At 43.5% G+C, this 26413-nt stretch overlaps 1 protein-coding gene across 1 annotated transcript in view; it reads right to left on the bottom strand.

Annotated features, from left to right (window-relative positions):
- Positions 1-26413, bottom strand: part of RAPGEF4 (Rap guanine nucleotide exchange factor 4) — a 321221-nt gene that overhangs the window by 81339 nt on the left and 213469 nt on the right. Inside the window, 3 exon segments of the mRNA XM_021075197.1 lie at positions 12193-12376; positions 13981-14102; positions 18425-18531. Of these exon segments, the coding sequence (XP_020930856.1) occupies positions 12193-12376; positions 13981-14102; positions 18425-18531 (413 nt within the window).

The raw sequence follows: 26413 nt of genomic DNA, 5'->3' as shown, positions 1-26413 counted from the left end.
AGCACTCTCAGCAGACCAGAGTGTTTCAGGAACTCTCAGGTGATGGTAGGTAGGTAGGGACAGAATGGCCGAGAGAGGCCTGGAGGCGGGCCGAATCTACACACACAGAAGCAGCCCCACATGAGGAAGACAGCACAGCTGATAAGTCAAGGCAGGAGAGGGTCCCGGGGGTTCATCAAAATACCACCCCACTCAGGTCAGGGGGCTGCTGGCCCCTCTCCTACGCCCTGCACAGGATCAGCAGGCCACCCTCGAATTTACACCTGCTCTCTCAGTCAAAGGCCCCGGAGGAGCCCACGAAGGAAACAGAGCCTGGGCCCTCCTGCTAGCAGAGGAGGGAGAGGATGGTGGCTCTCTCCTGGGAGGGACTCGCCGGGAAGGGCTCCACTCCTGAGCGATCCTCCTCGTCTGGCGATGAGTGGGAGACTGGGGGTGGCTTTAGCCTGCTTGCTCCCCGCAGGTCTCTCTGAAAGCAAGGCCTGCCAGGCAGCACAGCTCCCACTGCCTCCAGGGTGCAGCTGTGTTGGGGGCAGGCTGCCAACCTGCAGAAACCCACGTGTAACTTATGCTACGCATGGGGCTTCCATTCGTCCATCACCAAAACAAGGCATAAGACATTCAGGGGCTTGCTGGATGCCATGGAGAAGTCCACGACAGCCACCTGAAACAGTGTGGGACAAAGCCTAGCAACACTTTAGTCTCGACTCCTAAATAACATTCAAAATGAAAGGGAGAAAAAGAAAAAAAGCCAACAAGCCTGCAGTCTAAAGTGGTCAATGTCATCACAGGGCAGGCCACTGTCACTGGGCGATCCACTCAGGTAGCAAGCGACTTTTTGGTCCTGTTTACAGCACATATTTTAACGAGGTGAGAGAAGTCAGGGTGGCAAGGTGTGAAGAGACTTGCTTTTAAAAAATGAGTCTATTCACAGTGCACAAAGCAACAAAAGCCTCAGGGAGAGGTTTGCCGAGGTGTTTCTATCAACATGTTGCTAGGATTCAAAGTGGAGGGAAGTCCCGGGATGGAGGCCAGATAGAGCAAAAGTCGGTGTGGCCAAGTGGTGTCCACCAAGTCAAAACGGGGGCCTCTCCCGCACCTCGGCGGACTACCGTCAGAGCTAGTGGCTGCAGTGAGTGACAAAACAAGCCCTATCTCACCCGGGGCCGCCAGCTCAGAGCCGCTGTGCCATCTAGTGTCTCAGGAAAGACTCACCTCTCGGCTCTCATATCAGACAAAGGTTCTCACAAAGGTTCTTCTCTTAATATACGCATCCCCCACCTCCCCTGCCACCAGAGTGCCTGGCAACATCTAACACGGAGCCTTCACCACCACAATCACTGAACAAAGTCGCATTTTAAGAGCAAGTTTAAGTACCTCTCATGCTTTGGTCTTTATGGGGTGGACAGGGGGAAAAAATGGAGAAGCGATCCAGCACAAGAGCCCCCAGCCTTTTCAAACCATCATGAAAGGATCCAAGGACTGAAGCAATTTGGCTTTCAAGAGTCAAGGGGACACTGCACCTGGAGCAGGAGGAGGGGACTCCCAAGGCACCTTCACAGAGTACCTGCCAGGCTGGGCCAGTGCATCACTGACCGGCTGCTCTGAGTGGCAGCCTACAAGTGTACCTGGTCTTTACCTATCCTTCTCCAGATGTCACAGGGAGAGGTATTAGGCATCCCTGCTCCTTTACAAATCTGCGTGGTGCCACCTTGATGTGGATTTGTCAGATCCTGCTGCGGGAAGGCCTAGTTTTGCAGGGGAAGCATTCCGGCAGCAATGTCGAGCTACAGACAAGATAATAAATGGGGATGGATGGAGAGGCATTTTATACATTAAAGGCTGGGAGGACCTGGGTGATATTGGAAGCTGCTGGTAAATACAGTTTTATCAAGGAATTTATCAAGGTCAGAGACAGAGCTCCTCAGTTCCTGGAACGTGGATAAAATGAAGGATGCGCCCAGGCACCGAGAAAGCATGGCCAGTGGTACGCTGGGCAGGTGAAAGGCAAATGGCCCAGTTCTTCAAGACTTGTCACCTAGTAGGCTTATTCCTTGGTGTGTGGGGAAAATACTCAGAGGAGTCGACATTATAAATATCTAAGACCGAGTCAAGCATCAAAATAAAGGAAATACTTGGTTTTTTTTTTTCCCCCTTAGGAGTGGAACGCTTTATTTTGGTGGCAACACTCCTGATTCTCCTGCTTTTAAGCCATTTCTCAAGCATGGATCATTTCCCAACACTCTTAAGATCTTCTTGGGATTCAGCTCTTGCGCGTCCCTCAAAGGGAAGTTAGAGATGGTTTCCCGTCCCTTTGTCTAACAAACCAGTGCAGCGTGTGTTTCTTTTCCTTCACCTCCCAGGACCCTTGCTTTTCAAGAGTCAGCTTGTGTTTGAGACGACCCACGAGCTTGGTGACCGGCCACTTAGGGTGTCCTGCTCACCTCCCGGACACCCCACCACACCCCCAGCTTACCTTTAACCCAGAAACGGACATCTTAAGCTCATCAGATACAATTAGGCATCTTCTAGTTCTAAAGCAAAGGCTGTGCACACACGGATCCTTCCCTTCTTTGTGAAGTTAGAAATGAATACAGTGTAAGGGTAAAAGCTTTATGAATATTTGGGAGAAATGAAGTCACCCCCATCAGAACATGGGGTAAGAGTAATTCAGAGTCTCTGAGGGCTAGGTCTTTTGGGGGTAATGCGATTTGAGGTTTTTCATGTTTAAAAACTAAATATGCCAGAAATAGTCCCAGCAAAGTATTTACTATGAGGACATGAGAGAAGTTTAATTGTAAACCTTTTAAAAGGTGCAACTATATATATTTTCCTTTAATGGAGTTCCTGTTGTGGCACGAATCCGGCTAGGAACCATGAGGTTGCAGGTTCGATCCCTGGCCTTGCTCAGTGGGTTAAGGATCTGGCGTTGCCCATGAGCTGTGTGGTGTAGGTTGCAGACGCGGCTCAGATCTGGTGTTGCTGTGGCTGTGGCGTAGGCCGGTAGCTGTAGCTCCAATTAGACCCCTAGCCTGGGAACCTCCATATGCCGTGAGTGCAGCCCTAAAAGGCAATAAATAAATAAATAAACAAATATTTTCCTTTAAAACACCTAAGCAGCAAGTTGAGAAAAACAAATCTGGATGGAAACAGGATGTCTTCCTGCCTTTGTGTATGAGACATATATGTCAGAAAAGGTAACCTTTTTTTGAGGAGATGCTATGTGGCTGCTTTATGTTTCCTTACAAAAATTAATTCTTAATGAATCAGAGACAGATGGATTATCCCTATTTCTTTGAATTCCATGCTTCTTCAGTAAATCCACCAGAGAAGCAGCAGCTCAGGCAGTCTATTAGGGAGAAAAGATTATCACCCATGGAAAAAAAAACGAAGGAAATTGGATTTGGAGTAGGCAGACTTGGGCTCAGTTCTGGCTCAGCCACACATACTACTGTGTGGTGTTAAGGGAGGCACTTGACATCTACTAAGCTCTATTTCTCCATTTGTAAACTGTGAATAATGACATTAGTCGTACACAGTTCAGAGTGATTCTCAAGTTCAAAGAGGTGTTATATATGAGGCCACTATATAAAATACACAGTGTGATTCATTTTCAGTTATTAGGTTTTGCTAGTAATTCTGGCTCGTGCATTGATGTGAATTTTTCTACAGGAGAGGGTACATTTGTACTTCATTCAGATCTATGCAGTGATAATTTAATGAGATGAGATTAGCCTGTAATGATGATCTTAAAATCAGATGTTTGTGACCTCGTTCCTCAATAACGCTCAAAGGAACCAACCTGAGAGGTCATCCTGAAGGCTTTTTGGCCTAGGACGGTGGTAGACCACACAACAGAAAAGATCCAGAGTCGCAGAGACCTGGACCAGGATCCTGAGTCCACTACTCTCAGGATAAACGCAGGCAAGTGACTTACCCTAAGCCTCAGTTTCCTGATCTATTAAATGGGGATAATATTAATAACTACCTCCTAGTTCTGTTGAAAGAACTGAATTAGACAATTGTTGAGTACAGTGCCGAGCACATGTGTGCTCAATGCATGTGGGCTGTGATTAAACACTATTGCATTTGTTCTTCCATTTACAATCCTCTTGTGAAAATGGGGGAGGGTAAGCAGGTACTAAACTCACGCTACATCTTAAGAGATTTGTAATCTGGAGATGTTGGGAGACTTCTAGGTAACTTGGTCTAGAATCCAGGGCTCTTGTGCTTAGTATTACTTTCCACTTTATTTAGCAGGCTCTTACGTCAAGTGCATGTATCTCAAACGCCATCATTAATTTCTCAAAGTGTCATTAATTCTAATCTCATAAAACTCAGTATCTGGTGTTTGATCTTTAGTCTCAGCTCCTCCAGTGCATTCTCTACAGAGAGCAGAGAAACCAACCTACTACAGAGCTGGCCACACCACACCTCTCTTTAAACTATTCAATGGGGCCCCAAATGGCTAGAAAATAATATCCAAGGAACAAAGAAGCAGACCCCCTTCAATCTGACCTTGGCCTAACTCTCCAGCCATGTTTACCATCACTCCTGATCTGGGCACTCTTCTGTTTCCTGCTGGAACTTTCCTGACATCTTTCTGGCCCCAACCCTACTCTCCTGCCAGGCTAGGGATCCTCTCCTTGTTCTTGGGAGCACAGCACTAGAATATTATTTTCTGCTGCTGTTAAGAAAGGGATTGAGAATCAACCTAAACATCCAATACTGACAAACTGAATGCATTAAGGAACATTCAGAGGATAGATTACTCTGCACCTATTAAAAACCCATCTTTGGAGTTCCCATTGTGGTGCAGCATAAACGAATCTAACCAGGAACCATGAGGTTGCAGGTTTAATCCCTGGCCTTGCTCAGTGGGTTAAGGATCTGGTGTTGCCTTGAGCTATGGTGTAAGCGGCAGGTGCTGCTCAGATCTGGCATTGCTGTGGCTCTGGAGTGGGCCGGTGGCTACAGCTCCGATTAGACCTCTAGCCTGGGAACCTCCATATGCCACGGTGCAGCCCTAAAAAGACAAAAAAAAAAAAATTCCCATCTTAAAAAATATGTAAGGTTAAGGGAGAATGACACAATATATTAAGTGCAAAAAGTCAGAAACTGAAAAATAACCAGAGGGATAGGCACCAAAATGTTAACAATAATTACTCTGGCAGGTGTTATTTATTCTTGACTCTTTTCAGAAGTTTCCAAATTTCCTACACAATGAACGAATTGACTTTAAGAACACAAAATCATTAAAATCTTATTAAGATCGCTAAACTGTAAATGGCAGCTATAGCTTCTTTCACTCTTCCAAGTCAGAATCCTAATGGCAGCAAGCCAGTTGGGTTCTTGGGTTCCTCATCTTGGGAACATGAGGGAGAAGTGGTAAATTGCTTTCATATGGAAAAGGCAAATCCATACTCAAGAAACAGCCTCTTAATGCAGTCATTTCTTCTGGCAAAGTCCACAAGCTTACACTTAGGGCACAGCAATCTTTCCAGGAAAAACAAAGGAAAAGTTTGTCATGCAGGAAGGAAAAGATTCACAGCGATGGCTTTTTTAAACTTCATGATGATTAGCTCTTACAGTCATGTTCTCTTTTCATCTGATTTGCATTTGAGGATGGACTTCATAACTCTGAACATTCCCTTGGCACATCCCAACAGAAATCAAAACTGTAGGCACACGGATTTTAGGTTTGCTAATCTGGGTTCCCCCAGGAAAACAAATTTCCCTCTAATTATCAGGATTTCAAATTTCACACCCTCAAAAACAGCTTGGATAGGTAAAGAACCTATTAAAACAGGCTCTGCTAACTAAGAGAAAATACACAGCCTCTCGAGTGCCCTCTAGAGCAAGTGTGGGGAACAGCAGGTAGAGGCTGTCTTAATGCAGCCGAGGACAATCAACCCTCCTTTCCCTCTCTGCTATTGTCTCATATCACCTGATTATCTTAAATGGTTTCCTTTCAGCCTCATGCCACATAGCATATGTTAGAAAATATTCCTTGATCACATGAAATAAATGAACTCAAGTTTATGAGTTTCTGACCCATTTGGAAGACTCTAGAACCTGCCAACAATTTCTTTTGTGTGTTTGGGTGTACATGTATTTTCTTTTCTTTTTTCTTTTTTGTCTTTTTTTTTTTTTGCCGTTTCTAAGGCCGCATTCGTGGCACATGGAGGTTCCCAGGCTAGGGGTCTAACCGGAGCTGTAGCCACCAGCCTATGCCACAGCAATGCCGGATCCAAGCCGTGCCTGCTCACGGCAACGCTGGGTCCTTAACCCACTGAGGGAGGCTAGGGATCGAACCCGAAACCTCATGGTTCCTATTCGGATTCATTAACCACTGAGCTACAATGGGAACTCCCAATGTATTTTAAATCTCATTCCCCCCCCCCCCCGCCACTGCCCCTGCTCAGGCCAAACTGACTTAAGCTTCTAAGCCTTTAGGGAATTTAAACATAGCAGAGAGACCTAGAATCAGATTTGGGAAATGGCATCTATTTCACTTCCCTCCTGCCTTTGGGCTGATTTCTGAGAGCCCATTCTAAACAGTGGCGCTTTAGGTCTCCTGTTACTTGGAAGGAGAGACTGGGAGGCTTGTATGGCAAGAGCCTGCTTTGTCTCCCTGAAGCCTCTTTTCATCCAGCTGGCCTCAGGTTTAAAACATGCTGCTTACCTGGTTGCTCCACATCTCTCTGCCTGTGGCCCTCATCCAAAATACCTGCTCAAAGGTAGCCAGGATGCATGCTTCTACCAATGAGGCTCTCGACTGCATCTATTTGCTACAGGGTAACCTCTTGTTTTTAGACTTATAAACAAAGCAAAATCAAAACAATAAGCTCCAAGAGCTCATTTTAGGCTTGAGGCCCTGTCCGGGAGCTGCAACAACAGCACCATCAAACTGTCACTGTTCCATAGCATTTGCCCCCAAATGCCATCCAGGTCTGCACCTGCGAAGCCAGGATGGGCATTGTGAGTCACTCTGCCTGCCACCACATAAAAAGCTAATTTCACATTCGGAATGTATGTTTTTTTTTCAATACCAATAGCAACAAGAGTGTGCCAAAAAATTTCCCTCGAAGCTCTATTCTGTTTTTTAAACTACAGAACATTCTTTCATAGTTTGACAGTTAAAATGCCGCAGCTAATGTAATAAACAGAGAATTTTTCTAAGTAGCCTGTCAAAACAAGTGACACTTTTTTTTTTCTTGCTAGCGAGTCTCAGATTCAGAACAATAGGAAGTACCTTTCAAAGCAACATCTTCATTATACAATCAAATTCCCAAAGTAATCTTCTCATCAAAGAATATTGTGTTATTTCTTTCCCAGTAATTATCAGAGTTCTACAACCTCTCTGACAGTGGTGACTATTATAAAATGCAGCTGTGCGGAGTTAAAATATTGGGGCTCCCACCTCAGTCAATATAGAACCAAAGTATCTCCTGACTCCACATTTCTTAATGATGGCAGCTTGGGCAGTTAAAAAGTCAACATTTCCAGGACCCATGAACATGCCCTCAAGTTTCCAGCCTCTCAAGGACAGCGGTGATACTGGCAATTCTTGACCAATGCAGCTAATCTTCTTTCCACTTAAAGTAGAAGCTCCAAAGGTTATTATCAGGTTAAAAAAAAAAAAAAAAAAAAAAAAAGGTGTGCTCATGTGTATGTGTGTAGAGAGTTTAAAAGGCTGTCTTATAAAATTAGATTCCTTCTTTTTCACTTTTCCATCTTTTAGGGGCTGTCATTCTATAGGAATGAAATCGAAGGGTACTGAGTCAAAAGAAGAACTACTAGCTCAATTCCAATGTTGGCAGTTTCATAAAACCTGAAAAGAAGGAAAAACCTCAAGGGCACCTCAAATGATATACCTCAGGATACTGGTGAAAACTGTACTGTAACAGCCAGTGCTAGGCCCGGAAAGGCTTTGGAATGTAATTTTCTCTAAAGAATCTTTGGGCTGCCAAGGTTCATGTAATTCAGTGTATGGAAGAAAAAAGGAACACAAGCACAGGCACCTTTTCCTAAGGGTGACTCATGAAACCAGTGCTCAGGCTATGGTGAGGATGAATCAAATGGTTTTCTCTATCTATCTATCTATCTATCTATCTATCTATCTATCTATCTATCTTCCTTTCTTTCTATCTTTCTATGTTAGGGCTGCAGCTGTGGCATATGGAACTTGGGGTAGGGGTCGAATCAGAGCTGAAGCCACAGAAATGCTGGATCCTTAACCCACTGAGCGAGGCCAGGGATCGAACTCACATCCTCATGGATACTAGTTGGGTTCTTAACCTACTGAGCCATGACAGGAACTCCAAATCCAACAGTTTTAGCACAAATAGGGAGTGTGGTAGGTACTTAGCACACAGCCAGCCTCTATATATTTGTTGCATCTGAATTTTGTTTGGAAATGCCTATCTCATTGGATTATAAACTCAGCAAAGGCAGGGAGCATTTTACTACTTTGTCTGTCTGTCTGTCTATCTGTCTATCTATCTATCTATCTATCTATCTATCTATCTATCTATCTATCTATCTATTTTTAGGGCTGCACCTGTGATATAAAAAAGTTCCCAGGCTAGGGGTCAAATCAGAGCTGTAGCTGCCGGTCTACGTCACGGCCACAGCAAAGGAGGATCTGAACCACATCTGCAACATATGCCACAACTTGTGGCAATGCCAGATCCTTAACCTACTAAGCCAGGCCAAGGATGAAACCCGCATCCTCACAGACATTGTGTTGGGTTCTTAACCTACTGAGCCACAATGAGAACTCCTGACTACTTTTTTTTTTTTTACACCACTTTGGCTAAAAGTAATAATTGTAATAATTGTGAATCAAATGGCATTTCTGTCTCTCTTGAAGCAGCTAAGAGCTGAGGGCACATCAGAGCTGGGGCTATATGTCCATTTGTTCATTCATTCACTCAACAAAGGGATACTGGTGGTCCTCATGGTGTAGTGCATAGAGCCAGGGACATGGCCTTCTGCAATTTCCACACCAAATCTCCATCTTCATATTATCTTCTATCAACATACACTACATTTGCCTGTGCAGTATGAAATGCAGCTGTGATTAAATGATTACTTGCATAACTAGTTTGTGGTCCGTCTCCTGCTCTAGACAGAAAGCTCCAGGAAGGAGGTTTGACCCTCTAGTTCAATGCTGCAGCCGTCAAGACTAACCTAGTATCCAGGACAAAACAGATGTTCAATAAATATTGGTTAACTGACTCGATGAATGACTGGCTGAAGCTCTGGCTTTTCTGTTGGATATTTTGGATTTTCCAGAAAAATTTTTGTTTGAAGAAAGGGTTTTGAGACTAATGGAGCAGAAAACCAAGGTTCTAGAGTTAAGGATGATGATGCAAACTGGGTAGCAGGAAGGTCTTTGAACCACAAGGTACAGGACATTAAGACCCAAGAGGAAGCTGTGACAAAGGGGTCATGGTGTGAGAAAAAATGAGCTGTGCTTTAGAGGCTTTTGGCAGCACTGAGTAAGGGCGAGTCAAAGGGAAGAACCCTGGGGAAGGAAAGGAGGAGGCATTGAGAGGCTGTTGTGAGCTGGTGTACGGGGCCCACCCTGGGGAAGCTGGTCTGAGACACCTGGCTTTTAGGGAGCCCTAGGGACACACCGACGTGTAAAGCTAACGCTCTTGTCAAGACCCGCTGATAAATGGAGCTCGGCCAAGCCAGTGACTCAGAGTTGACACCCACAGCTGGCTGGCACTGGCTGCCGGGAGGAGAAACGATTTCATTTCCAGCAGAAAAACAGAAGCCTGTGTGTGGTGGTTTCAGAACTACGTGCCAAGTCATCCCTTACTGAAAAGGTTTCCCTGAGGCCTGGACTGAGGCATATGGTTCTTTGTGTGCCTGGCAGCAATAAGGAGAGCACCCTGAGGGGCTCAATACAGTCTTTCTGGACTGATCTGATTAAAAACTTCAGAGTCCACAACTTCAGCTGATGCGCTGCTGCTGACGGTCAGGTGGGTTTCCACTGAGCTGGAATGGAGAGAGCACTTAACTGGCTGAATGAAGGCCTTGAAGGCTTAATGGAACAGTGATGTTTCTTAAGAATGTGTCTTTCAACTTAAAGAATGGGAGAAAATAATTTCAAATGATGCAACTGACAAGGGCTTAATCTCTAAAATATATAAACAACGTATACAACTCAACAGCAAAAAAGCCAACAACCCAATGGAAAAATGGGCAAAAGACCTGAATAGATATTTCTTCAAAGAAGATATACCCATGACCAATAAGCACATGAAAAAATGCTCAACATCCCTAATTATTAGAGAAATGCAAATCAAAACTACCATGAGATACCACCTCACACCAGTCAGAATGGCCATCATTAATAAGTCCGCATGTAACAGATGACGGAGAGGGTGTGGAGAAAAGAGAACCCTTCTGCACTGTTGATGGGAATGTGAGTTGGTACAACCACTATGGAAAACACTATGGAGGTACCTTAGAAAACTATACATACAACTACCATATGACCCAAAAATCCCACTCTTGGCCATATATCCAGAAAAAACTTTCCTTGAAAAAGACACACGCACCCACGTGTTCATTGCAGCACTATTCACAATAGTCAAGAGCTGGAAACAACACAAATGCCCACTGACAGATGATTGGATTAGGAAGATGTGGTATACATACACAATGGAATACTATTCAGCCATAAAAAAGAACAAAATAATGCCATTTGCAGCAACTGGATGGAACTAGAGACTCTCATACTGAGTGAAGTAAGTCAGAAAGAGAAAGACAAATACCATATGATATCACTTATATCTGGACTCTGATATATGACACAAATGAACCTTTCCACAGAAAAGAAAATCATGGACTTGGAGAATAGATTTGTGGTTGCTGAGGGGGAGGGAGTGGGGTGAATTAAGAATTTGGGGTTAAAAGATACAAACTATTGCTTTGGAATGGATAAGCAATGAGATCCTGCTGTGTAGCACTGGGAACTATACCTAGTCACTTATGATGGAACATGATAATGTGAGAAAAAAGAATCTATACATGTATGTGTAACTCAGTCACCATGCTGTACAGTAGAAAATTGACAGAACACTGTAAACCAGCTATAATGAAAAAAAATTATATTAAAAAAAGAATGTGTCTTTAAGAAGAAAACTCTCATTCGAAAAGATACATGCCCTCCAATATTGATAGCAGAACTATTTACAATAGCCACAACCCAAATGTCCATGGACAAATGAATGGATAAAGAAAATGTAGTATATTTACACAATGGAATACTACTCAGTCATAAAAAAGAATGAAATAATGCCATCTGTAGCAACATGGATAGACACAGAGATTATCATACTAAGTGAAGTAAATCAGAAAGGGAAAGACAAATACCATGTGATATACTGGAATCTAAAAAAATAATACAAATGAATCTATATATACAACAGAAAGACTCACAGACACAGAAAACAAACTTGTGGTTACCAAGGGGGAAAGGGGGGGAGGGATAAATTAAGGTATTGGATTAAAAGATATAAACTACTGTACATAAAAGAGATAAGCAACAAGGATTTACTGTATGGTGTAAGGAACTATATTCAATATCTTGTGATAACCTATAATGGAAAATAATCTGAAAAAAAAACCCCACCTGAATCACTTCATTGTATACCTGAAACTAACAGAATACTGTAAATCAACTACACTTCAATTAAAAAAAAATAAAGTGTCTTTAAGCTAAAGGGCAGGAGCCTCTGCATGGTGTGAAAGGATGTGCTGAATGAATGAACACACGCTCACATACACATACAAACATATCCATGACGTCTATGGTTCTGACGACCTCTGTCTTATCCATTAGGAAGAAAGGGGCTGCTGCGGTCTGGCACAGAAGCAGACCAGTTTCTTTTTATCATGGACCAAAGGTCGTTTAACCTGTGGACTCAGTTTTGACATCGTGAGCCAACTGCTAAAGATCTCTATAGTTTTAACCCATGCAAAAGGGAAATGGAATCAGCTGGCTCAAACACGGAATTAAAATAACAAGAGGCAAACATTGCTGCGTCACCCTTACGAGTCTTTCCTTCTGCCCTGGGTGGAAGAAGGCCAGGACTTCTGAAATCAGCCTCGCTTCCCAGCAGGCGCGCATGGGGTGGCCCCGGAGACGTGCAAGGGTGCCGCGCTCCCACTCACGGTTTGCGGAGGATCATCCTCATGTGGGCATCGGGGCCCATCTGCGACAGCAGCAGCAGGGTGTCCTGCAGCTCCTCGTCACACTCTTTCTTCTCCTCCTCCGTGGGCAAAGGGGCATCCTCATGCTCGTCATCCAGAAATCGATAAAATAAATATTTATCTTGGAAGTGATGCTCCTGGTCCACTGTGGGAAACATAGCGGCAAGTATCAGCTGATGCACCTCTGCCTCACAGGGCCGTTGACCAGAAGCGCATGGCTGGTGTGGTCGAGAGAGCCAAGCGGGGAGACTCCTCGCCCTTCTCCCAGGGCCTCGCCCAGGGTGGTGCAGCTGGAACACAGCACCTCCAGGCTGGGCTGCAGCCATGCCCCTCACAGCCCTCTCGGACCCGCCCTTCTCCTGAGCCGCCTTGGGACTCTCTTAGAGGACCTGCCAATTTTCCTGAAAGGAGCACTTTGACCAGCAAAAACTGCCTTGGTGACATTTTCTAGCGTGTAGGTTATACGTCCCAAAGAGAAAAATAACCAACTGCCAGATCATGCTTGGTAATAATTTTTGGAAGTACAGACTTAAAAAACCACCCTAATTTGTCAGGAGGAGAATTGATGTTTTTCTTTTTATATGTACTGTTTATAAAACATGTCTGTCTGCACTTGAAAAAATTAGAATAAAATTAATTGTCTGAGAAAAGCTGACAAGACCATGCTTCTAGGTCATATAGTCCTAGAAAGATCTTATGGTAATTTCCTTTCAGTTGAAGTTTTAAAGAGGTTTTTTTTTTTTTTTTTTGTTTTTTTCCTCTTATTCCCTTGAAACAAGAAGATTTAGATCTCAGTAGGACAAAGTCATGAACTTGGAACTTGGCTCAGAATCCCTCATCTATGTGTCTTAAACCTCTTAAGCCCCTTTTCAGGAGGGAGCATCAACACATCAACAGATAAGGGGAAAAGGCAGATCCTTGCTGATCCAAATTCAATCCCTGGACCAGCAGCAGCAGCAGCAGCAGCATCCTCTGGGAGCTTGTTGGAAAGGCAGACTCTCTGGACCCATCTCAGCTCTGCTGAATCAGAATTTGCATTTGAACAAGAGTTCTAGGTGATCTGCAGGCCCAGTAAAGACCGTGAAACACTGGCGAGACCCTCATTAGATTCCTGGGTGTTAAACAACGAAAGGAATGGTTTTGATAGTTTGTGAGTTTAGAAAAGTCATCTTTAAACAAATGGCATAAGGAGTTCACCCACAGTTCCACTCCAGCCCTAAAGAGCGACTCTGCTCAGTTACAGCCGCTGCAGATATCAGGGGCTACCCCACGGAGCACACGCCTGACTTTAAATATGGTCACCGTGTGGGTACACAAATTGGCTCTTCCAGAAAATGCAGCTTCTGAATTCATTACTCTCTTTCCTGTCATCAGCCCGGCCACACACTTCATTGCTCTTCATTTGGCCCCTGCATCAGGATTGCTCTGCCATGCTCAGAGAATAATCATGCTATCAATGAACCATGAATGCAAACTAATAAACATAATTGGAACCGATGCACTCGGGTTGCAATTTCATTTTCCCTTCATATGTTCTCCCAAGTTAGGAAGGTACAATGGTGGAACACTGCAATCAGTCGCATGCACCCGCTGCATCTGTACTGCTAAATGAAGACAAGACGCTAGCTCAGCGGGCCCCTAAAGGGATCATAATTCTTTCTGGCCCATTTGGGAGTTCAGCCACAAGCAACACAGGGAAACACACTTAGCGTTTCTTGAGGGTTTTCCAGGGAGCATGGCTCATCTTACCGTGGTTGAGAACTCCGTCTTCTACTAGGACCTGCCACATGCCGACAGCTTGAGTTCGAGAGTGAACACACGGAGTCTGCTGCAGCATCCAGTCCACCAGCTCGGTCCCCACGCAGCATTGTCTAAGGAGGCGGGGGATACAAAGGAGGGAAAGTCACCCCCTTGCAGAGGAAGGATGGGAGATGGCTTCTGAGAGGAGACCCTCCTGAAGGGCTCCGTGCTCTTCCACCATCAGAGATCTCATGACAAACGAAGCCCCACATGATGTGGGCTCAGGCTCTCAAACTTGTACAAACCAATCATGGGAGAATCTTCTAGGTAAGGCTGGCTAAACGAAAGAGCACTACAAGTTGCAGCGCCAGGGGAGACTCAAGGGCTGCTCAGACTGGGAGCAGGACCTGGCAAGCTAATTCCAGGGCCAGAAACACTCTCGTCTTGAGCTGGACCCAGGAAATCTCAATGGTAAAGGAAGGCAAAGGATAATTCTGATTTCCTTCCTTCCCAGGAGGAATGAATTAAGGTTTGTGAGGCACCAGAAGGTGCCCTGTGAATGGCTCTATGTAAGTGTAAAATTATATAGCACTTTCTATTTTCACATAATACAACTGATCTTCCTCTGAGAGGTGTTGGTAGAAACAAGTAATTAGCTATGCAAATCTCTTTGAAAAAAGTTGGATGTGATGAGCATCAGCATTTCTACAGAGTCTACCGTCTGAAGTGCTCCGAATGTTTTCTATATGGTCTCACATTCATCCCTAAAGTGACTCTCTGTGGCAAGCTGGTTGTTATGGGCACATTATGTGCATTAGCTAGGAAACAAATAATTATACACACACATATGAGGAAATACTGAGACCTTCCGTGGTGAGACATGGGCAGGTGTTCGTGGCATGACTGTTCAGTGGAGGAAATGGGATCTTGAAGTCCTAGGAAAGAATCCCACGGGACAGTGGAACAAGCAGGGAGTTACAGAGCAGCTGGCCACCTGCAGTGGGTCTGAGTCACTGGTGGCCTTCCCAGCCAAGGATGCCAGCATCTCTGGGGCTCTGGGGCTGGTTCCAGCACAGGGAGCTCCTCTCTAGTTTGAACTGGAAGAGATGCCTGGTGCTGGTCACTTTAGGAAGAGCTTAGCCTAGGAGGAGTCATGAGAAACAACAGTAGGCTGCCACTTATTATTATATGTGTCTCTGGCCATATCGTTTCAAATCTCTGGGCCTTGGTTTTCTCCTCCATGAAAGAATGGAGGAGAAAAAGATGGGCTCTAAGGCCATGTCCAGTTCTAAAATGTGAAATCTATCGGAGTTCCTGGGATGTCCTGATTTGGGTCTGACCCAAGAACATTTCACAAGGAAGATGTACTGAAAGGTTGTTTGATTTCCAGGACTGTCTGGTTACAGTCTGTAGCCACACATTAGAGCTGAAAAGGACAAAGAGGCACAAGTTACTATTCATTTTTGAGTCAAATATATGATGTGTCACATTCTTCATTTGTTTTTCTCTTTAGGGCTGCACCTGTGGCATATGGAAGATCCCAGGCCAGGGGTCGAATTGAAACTGCAGTTGAAGCCTACGCCACAGCCACAGCAACATGGGATCCGAGCTGCATCTGCCACCTACACGGCAGTTTGCAGCAATGCTGGATCCTTAACCCACTGAGTGAGGCCAGGGATCAAACCCGTATCCTCATGGACACTAGTCAGGTTCTCAACCCACTGAACCACAATAGGAACTCCTGCATTCCTTTTCTAATTTGAGACTTTATTAATGGGAAAAGCCATGTAAAAGTATCAAAAAATCAATTCCATGTGGTTCTTAATTCAATGATGACTTTTACTAAAAAGAGGACATGGAACTGAGATGATTCCAGAGCCTCTGGGCCATGGGACGGGGTATAAGAATCTTGCAGTCAGTGCACAGGATGAAGACACAAAGCTGTGCCACTTGAAGCTGATGGACTCACTGGGTTTCCTCCCTATTAATGATCTTTAGCTATTTTAAAGTTGACAGCTGATCTCTGGTATGGTGATCATTGGGGGTGATACTGCATGTGGGGAGACTTCAACCCCTAACACTGCAGCAATGACAGAAGGAGGTGAGAAGCAGGACGGAGGGATAAGATGGAACTGGAAACAAGATCCAGGACAAGGAACTCAAAATGACCTTCAGGAAAAAAGAAATCTTGCCTCTGGCTTCCAGTTGCGTCCATGGGTCATTAGCGACAGATCATTAATTTGTGTCATAGGGTGTGGAACAGACATAACACCTATATTTTGGGGTTTTAAAATCTTAGTACTATGGAGCAAGAAAGAGATTATGGTTTCTGACTTCTAGTTTCCATTATTTGTCACTGAAGATGACTTATTTAATGGAATTTCCCTAACGCAAGTCAACATTTGGGAAAGCATAATCACATCTTAAATTAAGGGAAAAAACACAAATTTAAAAAGTAAAAGGTCCTATAGCAGTATAAGATTTTGAGATCCACTTAATGATTTTTTTTTTTTTTTTTTTTTTTTTTTTTTTTTTTTTGGTCTTTCTAGGCCTGCACCTTTGGCGTATGGAAGTTCCCAGCTAGGGGTTGAATCAGAGTTGTAGCTTCCGGTCTACACCACAGCCACAGCAATATGGGATCCGAGCCTTGTCTTCGACTACACCACAGCTCATGGCAATGCTGATTCATTAACCCACTGAGTGGGGCCAGGGAGTGAACCTGCGTTCTCATGGATACTAGCTCGGTTCGTTACTGCTGGGCCTTGACGGGAACTCCCCCACTTAATGAATTAAAGAGGCTGAACTCTCTGAGGACATGGACACATGAGTTTTAACTTTTACTTCCCTCAAAATTATAGCAGTGAGTAGGAAAGAGAGTCGAAAGAAAAGGCTTTAAGACGTAATCATCCAAATGGCAGCTGGTAAATATCAACATCACAAGGGCAAGAGGAGTAATCTGTCTTAAGAGATGGAACATGCTAAGAGAAACATGCTACTGATTACAATGTTCCTCAAATCCTATGTCATTTCCAGAATTCTATCAAGAAGAGGCCAATCTAAACGTAACAGACTGTCAGTTTTGGTCTTGTAAACATATTCATGACAAATGGAAGCAGAAGAGTGTTCGTTTGCATGGAGTGCAGGAAGAGTGATCCAAAGGGAAGAGTTTGCTTTGCAATGTTTCTATCTCTGTCCTTGAGAAAGAGACTGGCTCCTGAGGCAATATATTCAGTGGTTTGCTATAGAGTGAGCTGGCTATAATTTTACAGGTTCCATCATTGTTGATAGTCACTGGAAAGATAGACATCCTTCATGGTAACTTCATAATTTGTATTCTAGCTTTTCACTGTGTCTTATGAACTTGGTTCATGTGAATCTAATGGATTTTGACTCATGTTAAATCTGATGGGTTCTGAGGTCACGTCAAGGCTAAATGAGAGAGAGTCTGACTGATTTCTGAAAGAGGGCTGTGAGTCTGAACCATGGGCCCAAGGACAAAGAGTGAAGGCTTGTGTGCCACACAAGGCTTGTATGCCATTCTAGTTCCCAAACCACCATTGAATTGAGAAAATCAAATGTTAAAGATTAGGCATGAATCCTTCATTGACCCACTATGGTTCAGTCATCCCAGAATGTTCAACTAAATCACACGGCCTCCCTCTTTATCATGTCTTAGTTCCAGTGGCAGCTATAACAAGTCTTTATTCTGTATGATTATAGATGTGATAGAGTTGTATATTTTACTATATGCAAACAGAATGTAATCCCGCATTAGAAAGTAAACTGTGTAAAGGGCATTTTATATGTTTTTCACTCCTGAATCCTTAGGGCTTAGAACACAGTAGTGCCTGGTGCCCAATAGGTGCTTAATAAATTTGTGGAATGAATGACTGATAGAATGAATGAATGAAAAAGATCACTGAACTTGGAAATCAACCAACCTTGGTTTAAATCCTGGCTCTGCCACTCACTAGATTTGTGACTTGGTCAAGGAAAACTATTTAATCTCTCTGAGCCTCAGTTTTATCGTCTGAGAAAAGATACACCTGCCTTGCAGGCTGTGATGAACATGGAATGAGATAATGTATGGGAAGTGGCCTGGGACAGGGCTTCAAGTATAAATAAATAAATGCTCATTAAATGTTAGTTGAATCTTGTTTAAATATAGCAGTTTTCCTAAAAAACACTAGCAATCAGAAATACGAAAAATACAAAAGGTTTCTGTGTTCATCACAGTTAAACCAATGTCTAAGCAAATTGATTTAGAGTAACTCCTGGGAATATTAAGGCTAATTAGAGTAACTTGTGGGATGCAAGACAAGCTTAGAACTCTCAGAACCTAGAGGATTATAAAACATGCTTTCTGTAATGGAAAACAGGGGAATGCAAGTTTATTCTAATTTCACTAAACACGGATCTGACAGGGGTGTAGCCTTTAGAATATTGCACATACCTGTATGTCTTTAGGTGGTATTTTCTATCTCTTATCATGTGAGGTGCTCGAGAGAGAATGGCATTTCGTAGAATTTTTCCAGCCCTGAGGATCTTCTCTGAAGGAACCTGAATTTTAATAATGTGGAAGAAAGGGAAGAAAAAGAAGGAGAGTTTACAGATGGAAAACAAACCAGATGAATCCTTAAATGACTTTCCAATCTGACTCTGTGCTTGAAAAATGTAATTCACTCATACGTTTACATTGTTCACTGGTGTGATGTGTCACTGAGACACACTGAACATATATCATCTCTAGAGAGCGTATCTGCAGTTTCTTGATGTGATGCACTGACATATGGACCACTTCTGGTAGTTATTTAAGAAGCTAGCTTTGCTGGCTCATCAACCCACCTACATCCCATTACCTTGGTAATGGTGTTAGCAGGACGAAGAGGAACGTGAGGTTCAATGAGAGGTGTCTGAAAAATAAAATGTTAAAGCAAAAGAAAATTAAAGAAAAAGTTCACTAAAGAAAATTATGGGTTGGGGGATAATAAGAAACATCCACTTTTATAAAACTCAAAATAGAATTAAAAAAACAAGAGATAAAAGTCTGCCTAAAGAGCTTGAATGCACAGGCATTCAAAGGGCAAAATTAGACTGTTCAATGTGCCAAAATGTAAATTACTAAAAATGAAAAAAAATCAAACAGATAGGAATGATCAGATGTTTGTAGGCTTAAATGAGAAGGGATTCAATACCTACTAAAAGCATAACAAACATCAGGGCACGGCGGGGGTGGGGGAGAAGCAAAAAAGATAAACATGAATAGAGATTAAAATGACCTATCTCAGGAGAAAGGGATAAGAGATGGATTTAGAATGAAAATGAGTGATTTCATCCTCTTTCATGTAGTTAATATTCTTTTCCTGCAATTTGTATTTTTAGAAAGTTTTAATTTTGAATTGATACTTCTTGGTGGTTTTACACACTCAAGTTCCTAGAACCCACCGGGGCAGGGAGTGTACCAGCTCTTCCACTGCAAAGTGGTGTATGAAGTTTTCAGGATTCTGGGACTGTCAGACAGCTCCAGGATATGGATAAAGCTCCTATCATTGTCCACATTCTTCAGATAAAGGTGTGGAATGGGAATCCCAGGAAATGACCTGCTACTTAGTCAAGTCCCTACTACTACCAAAACCCCTTCCCTCTATTTTTCTGAAATATCTGGCAATGGCATTTCCAAACAGAGGAGAAAGATGCGTTCCATCAAAGCTGGTGGTACAGCCATCCATACCACATTGTTTAGGCCACTTCCAGAAAGACGGTAAGAATGATAGTAGATTTACGGATGAGATTACGGTGGGCAGAGTAATGGTCCCCAAAGATGTCCACACCCTTATGCCCAGAACCTGTGAATATACTAGATAACATAGCCAAAGGGACTCTGTGGATGTGATTCAGTTAAAGGTCAAATTATCTTGGTGTTTCTAGGTAGAATATAATTGTAGAGTCCTTAAAAGATGGAAGAGGGAAGCAGAAGGGTTAGCGATGTGAGTAGGACTTGGCCCGGTTGTGCTGGCGTTGATGATGGAGGAAGCAACGAGCTAGAGGATAAGGGTGGCCTCTGGGAGATGGAAAAGGCCAAACAATGCATGATTTTACTCTGGAGCTTTCAGAAGGAACAGGCCTGCCAACACCTTGACTTTCACCCAGTGAGCCCAACTTCATACTTCCAAACTACAGGTTTATTCAGGTAAGGTTATTCAAGTTATGTTGTTTTAAGCCAGGAGGCTCGTGGCAATTTGTCACAGCAGTCACAGAAAACTAATAGAGAGTATTGTATATTATCCTAAAAAACCTTACTTTTGGCAAATAGAAGCCATTACATTAAAAATAGGTAGATATTTCCTCTAGTCCTAATTAAAAATATATTTGGTGGGGAAAATAAAAATCAATACTAATTTTAAATATTTTATATACCTCAATATGAATACGCACCTTCCTTTTTATCAACAATAAATTTCAGATGGGTTGCTGCTTTTAGTATTACAATGGAATTAAGGGAAAAAGAGAAAAGAACCCTAAGCTAAGAAAGGCATAGATGAGGGAGTTCCTGTTGTGGCTCAGCAGTAATGAATCCACCCAGTATCCATGAGGACACAGGTTCAATCTTTCACCTCACCCAGTGGCTTAAGGATCCGGTGTTGCCTTGAGCTGTGGTGTAGGTCACAGACACAGCGCAGATTTGGCATTGCTGTGACTGTGGCGTAGGTCGGCAGCTGTAGCTCTGATTGGACCCCTAGCCTGGGAACTTCCAGGTGTGGCCCTAAAAAGACAAAAAAAAAAAAAAAAAAAAAAAAAAAAAAAGAAAAGAAAGAAAAGCATAGATGAGACACAGATTTATTTAGAATGAAAGCTCACTGAACTTAAATATTTTTGTTGGCTTGTTTGCTTTTGGGGCCGCACCTTCGACTTACACCATAGCTCACAGAAATGCTGGATCCTTAACCCACTGATTGAGGCCAAGAATTGAACCCACAATCTCATGGTTCCTAGTCGGATTTGTTTCTGCTGCCCCATGACGGGAACTCCTCAAATTAAATATTTTCCACACCTTGCTGGCATCTAGTAGACTCTTTTTCCCCCTCTCAAAAAATCACTAGAGCACAAATGTCAAGCAATACTATAGTATTTTAGCAGCATACTGTTTACAACCAGTATAAATCAAGGAGTGTCAATCTGGTCCAACGTAATACAGCTTTAAAAGAGACCGACTTTGCCCTGCAATAGCCCACGCTCCCTTACGGCAAACCTCTTCATGGGAAAGGGACCATGATCTCATGGAGTTCCTGCCTTTATACACCTCCTCAAAGAAGGCAGAATTCTGTGATGCCAAATCACCTGGAAAAATTTCAAAAGTGGGAGGCCAGCATGCACCAGGGCCCTGGAAATGTATGCAGTCAAAACTTCATTATTTGCCAGTTGTGAGTTTTCTGCACTCATGCATCTTGTGTCTTTACATCACACATGTTCATTTATGTATCTGGGACTGTGCTTGGTTACATATGCAAATTGTAGATGCCTTTAGTTATTCTTGAAAGTAAAGGCAGAAACCTTTTTATTCTTCCTGTCTTGGAAGAAAGAGGTACAGGTATGTGATCTAGAGTAGAGGCATGTATGATAAGCTTCTGAGATAACCTTTTCTTTCCTATAAAAAAAAAATCTATTTTCCTTTGCAGTAGTCTTTGAGAGGCTGGCTGAGCCAGAGATCAAGAGATGCCCAGGCTTGAGGATTATTGATGAATGTTTATTCTTTGGTAGGTGCAGTGAAACATTATTTGAAGATTGCATCTTTTTATTTGTTTCCATAGAAATGACTATGTTTAAGCAAAATGCTAACAAGTGGTCCCTAGGTAGTTAATTTGGTTGGACAGTTACCTTTTGGGTCCTTGAAACCCTGTAAAGAAACTATTACCAAGGCAGGGGAAGCAACTGACTTCAACCAGTATTGTTCCTTTGATTCGCAACTTCTAAGGGAGCAAGATGTACACAAGGTTGCCTTTTAGCAAAGTATTCCTAGTACCAGTTTCAGGTCCAAGAGGCTGTTTAATCTGTTGAAAGGCAGCATTCTCAGAACCTTCCCTGGCTCAAAGATTTTAAGTTTGGAGGCAACATAATGAATAGATGTTTTGAGAGGGGATCAGTCTGTTTATTTAAATAAAGGAACACATGCAGGGTGAAAGCAGGGCAAGTTTTATGTGGGGGGAATAAAAACTCATCTTTGAAAGCGATACTGTATTCATTTGGGCAAGCTTCTCAATGTTCTAAGAGCTGCTTGGAGGCTGGCAGCCATATGCTGAGGTAGAGGCATTTGTGACAGGTGGGCCAGGTCTCTGGGAAACAAAGTCACTGCCAATGCCTGTACAGGGGCCACATTGTTTCTGCTTATTTATTCCTTTTTGGTTTCCCTTGGCTTTCAAGTAAAGATTTTAATTTTTGAGAATTTCACTTTAGCTGAGCTTCAGAGAAATGGGGAGAGGAATTTCATTTTATAAATGATGAGGGTCAACAGGTGAGGGGAAGAAGCAGGATGGGGAGGTTAGTGAGAACCCAAACAAGAAAAGCGGCTCTAAAGGCAAGACCAAGGATTTCCTGTGTCAGGCCCTTTACAGGTATTGTCTGCATAACTGCCTTTATACAAGTCATCTTATTATTATTATCATGCTCATGTTTTATTGAGAAAACTAAAGCCAACAACACATAGGGACCGGGCTCACATAGCAGACAACTGAAAGAGCTGAGAGTTGAATCCAGTTACGCCAGTGTCTATGCTGCAAGTACAATGCCCTAACCCACCTGCTCTTTTCTTCTACAGACATCGTGGCTCACCCTTTGGAAGAAATAATGTTCTGTTTGATTCAAGTTCATTGCAAGAAGTGCAATCTAAACCTCTCTTGGTTACCAGGTACTGGACTTGATTTTAACAAGTTTCCAGCAATAAGTGTACATGAAGTCCTGCAAAGAGGACACGTTAGCACCATGCATCATGCTTGGTCTGAAATTAACTTTTTAAAGGGAGTTCCCATCATGACTCAGTGGTTAATGAATCTGACTAGGAATCATGAGGTGATGGTCCGATCCCTGGCCTCGCTCTGTGGCTTAAGGATCCCGCGGTGCCCTGAGATGTGGTGTAGGTCACAGACGTGGCTTGGATCCTGCAATGCTGTGGCTCTGGCTCTGGCGTAGGCCGGTGGCTACAGCTCCGATTAGACCCCTAGCCTGGGGACCTCCATATGCGGTGGGATCGGCCCAAGAAAATGCAAAAAGTCAAAAAAACATTAACTTTTTAAAAAGCAACTTTGTGACAATAACACATTTGGCATTGAGGAACTGCCCTACCAGTTCCTCAATGCCAAATATACTAGGAAGATAGGTAGCAGGTGAAAGTCTGAGCAGGAAAATGGAAACCACTCAGCATCTCCCATAGAGGGAACTTAACGTGGGAACTAGTTTTACAGGTGGTGGAAGGGCAGAGAAGCCAAAGAGGTGATGTGGAAGACCCTGGATGCTAGCCAAGCAGGAAGACCTTGACGGTGGCGGGGCGGGGGCAGTGAGGAAGGAGGAAGCACTGCAGAGCTGGAGCCAGGTAGTCTCGTGGAAGCGGGGACCTGGGGAAGCCTCCAGTCCCAGACGTGCAGTCAGTGCTGGAGATGCCACCACCCTCCCATCACTGAGGGGGCAGCGAGACCTCCCACATCCAGTCTCCCTCCAACGGTAAATCTGAGAAATGAGGAAAAGAATTTCATTTTATAAGTGATCAGGTTAACCCCTAGCGGGAAAGAAGGAGCTTGGTGATATTAATGAAATGATCAAAGCGAGGAAACCAACCCGAAAGGCAAAACCCAGGCCCGGGGAGCCTGGAAAACACAGCCTGTGGAGGTGGTCTCCTGGGGAAGCCCAGCAGGGCCCAGGGAGGGCGAAGTATAGCTCGCGGGACAGACAGCAGGACTTCCGCCAGACGGCGGTCGCCATGACCACAGAGTGGGCGCCGCGCTGCCCCACGCTCCGCCCCATCCCGCGCACGCTCTCCTCTTCCGTATCCTCCCGGGCGCACTTCCTGTCGGGTGCAGGCGGGAAGGGGGACAGTGGGCTGGCACAGAGGGCGCGCCTTCTCAGCGCTCCCCAGGCTTGGTTCCTAGCGCTGCCCTATGTTTTGATCTACACCCAGAACACACATATCACAAAGGAGCCCTAGAAGAAACAGACCCCGCTCTGAGGAAATTTCATACCTTTCAACACATCAATCATATGTCGAGGACAAACATTCTTCCTCCCTTACCTGGGCGTGAAAGAATCCAAACTGGGCTGTGAAAATGTGATCTTAAAAAGCTAGGCAGAGAGGACAGATAAAGCCAGACGTATTCAGGCTTCTCTGCTTTTCTTGGCTTCCTCCGCTGAAAGACTTCCCTCAGGATTGACCGTAATTGGTTTTTGTTTGTTTCTGGAGAGGGGAAGCATTCTGCTGCTTTTTATTATGTTTATATTACTACTGAAAAGGAGAAACAGTAAGGGAAAATATTCCTTTTGGCACCGGAGCCAATTCAGAAATACTAATCAGGTGATGAAAAATACGAATTTCACCTCCATTACAAGAGGCACAATAACTCCCCAGCAGATCATAATGAGGTAAAAGGCGCTGTAATAGGCCTCGTGAAAAACCGTATTCAGGCCCTTTTGAAAGGGGGTTATTCTTTTTACTCAAGTATTTGCTCATGGAATCCTTTTGCAAGGCACAGCATTTTAAGCAAAGAGATAAGAATAACAAGCTAGATTGGGACACAAAGCTCATGGCAGAACTCTGGCTTTCTGGCGTTAATAAAAAGTCATATGAGCCCACATCCAATTCAAGTATTTAATGAAGGCGTATTGTGTGCAGAGCAATGTGCTGGCCTCACGTAGAGACTCTGATAAAGTACCTGGTCTAAGCAAGCTCTTGGTCTGGTTGGGAAAGTAGAACTTCTGTGGGTTAAATAACTCATGAGAATCTGAGTTATGAATAAATGCAACAACATTCTGGATTTCTAGTTCACCTTTTCAGTTTAGGTAAGAACATCTTTAGGAAGTGAGAAGAATAGCATTTAATTTTTTAGTGAAAATGATACACTTTTCAGAGTTACATCCCCTTGTTTTGGCATCTTGGAATAATACAGCCAAGGTCTTAGACATGTATGTCTCATTCTTACAATAATTATCATTAGTGTCATCACTCTTTGGTTGACAGATGAAATAAATAAGGACTAAATCAGACTCATACAGACTTCACCACCCTGACATAACTATGTAAGTTTCCCCATTTGTTAAATAATGGAAAAATTCATCTATAGACCTCTTTGGTTTCCACTGATACCATTGATAGACCTTTTTCTTTTTTTAAGTTTTTTCTAGTTCAAAATTGACTTGTAGATTTCCAATTTCAGCTTCAACCTGTAAACAGATTAAAAGTTATCACTCTTGCTGTTACAAGAAAAAGCTGAATAAAGTGAAAATAATGACTTTTCTCGGGCTCATCAGAGAAGTGAGGGTGCCATCACAGACCAGAAAACTGCCACCCCAAAATCTGGCAAGACAAGGGAATCCAGACAGTCATGGCTGATATTTGCCTGCCTGAATCAGAAGCCACAAACAGGTAGGAATATTTAAACAGTGTTAAACCAGGAGGCCACTAGACCGAGGGGGCTCGAACGCTGTGGTAGCCTGTGTGAGCAAACAAAAATCTAAACCTGTAAACACCTCAAGGTTACAAGATGGAAACCCAGGGACAACCAGTCATAGCCAACTAGACCCAGTGTAGCCAATGCAATCATAGCCAACTAGGTTTTATGCTATTGCCAATCAGTAACTGCCTAACTTTACCTCCACCTTTTCTCAATAAAATTACCTCCTTGAGCTCCCATTGGTGGAATGCATCTAACCACTTCCAGTTAAATGTTGCCAGATTTGAATCAATTTTTTGCCCAAATAAACTCAACATTTTTAATATGCCTCAGTTTATCTTTTAACAAAAAGACTTGCTGGAGGCTGAATGTGGAGCAGCTTGAGGGTGAGAAACCCCTGGTGGGGGTAGTCTTAGATGGGGCCCCACACTTTGGTGGGTTTTATCCCTTGGAATGCTACCAGATTCTCATGGAGAAGAGCCCAAGAAGACCTTCTTGTGGCTCTGGCAGGGGGAGGGGAAGAATAAGCATTATGATATATATATACTCAGAGAATTCTCCATAGCAAAGTCCAGCTGGGGGAAGGGCGCTTCTCTGTCTCTAGACTCCTCCAGATTCCTGTTTCATGTAAGGGAGAAAAAGAAGTTGTGAAAAATCCCAGTGCAGGGACACAGGCCCGCTACATGACTGAGAGTTAATCGTAAGATTATAGGACACTTCCCTTCCCCCAAAGGTCCCCCATCATGCCATTATAGAAGCAGTGGATTACAGCTGAAAGAGCTTTAAGATTC

This window comes from Sus scrofa, chromosome 15 (assembly GCF_000003025.6).
Source record: "Sus scrofa isolate TJ Tabasco breed Duroc chromosome 15, Sscrofa11.1, whole genome shotgun sequence".
In the NCBI taxonomy this organism is placed as follows: Eukaryota; Metazoa; Chordata; class Mammalia; order Artiodactyla; family Suidae; genus Sus; species Sus scrofa.
This window is presented reverse-complemented; position numbering and strand designations above follow the sequence as displayed.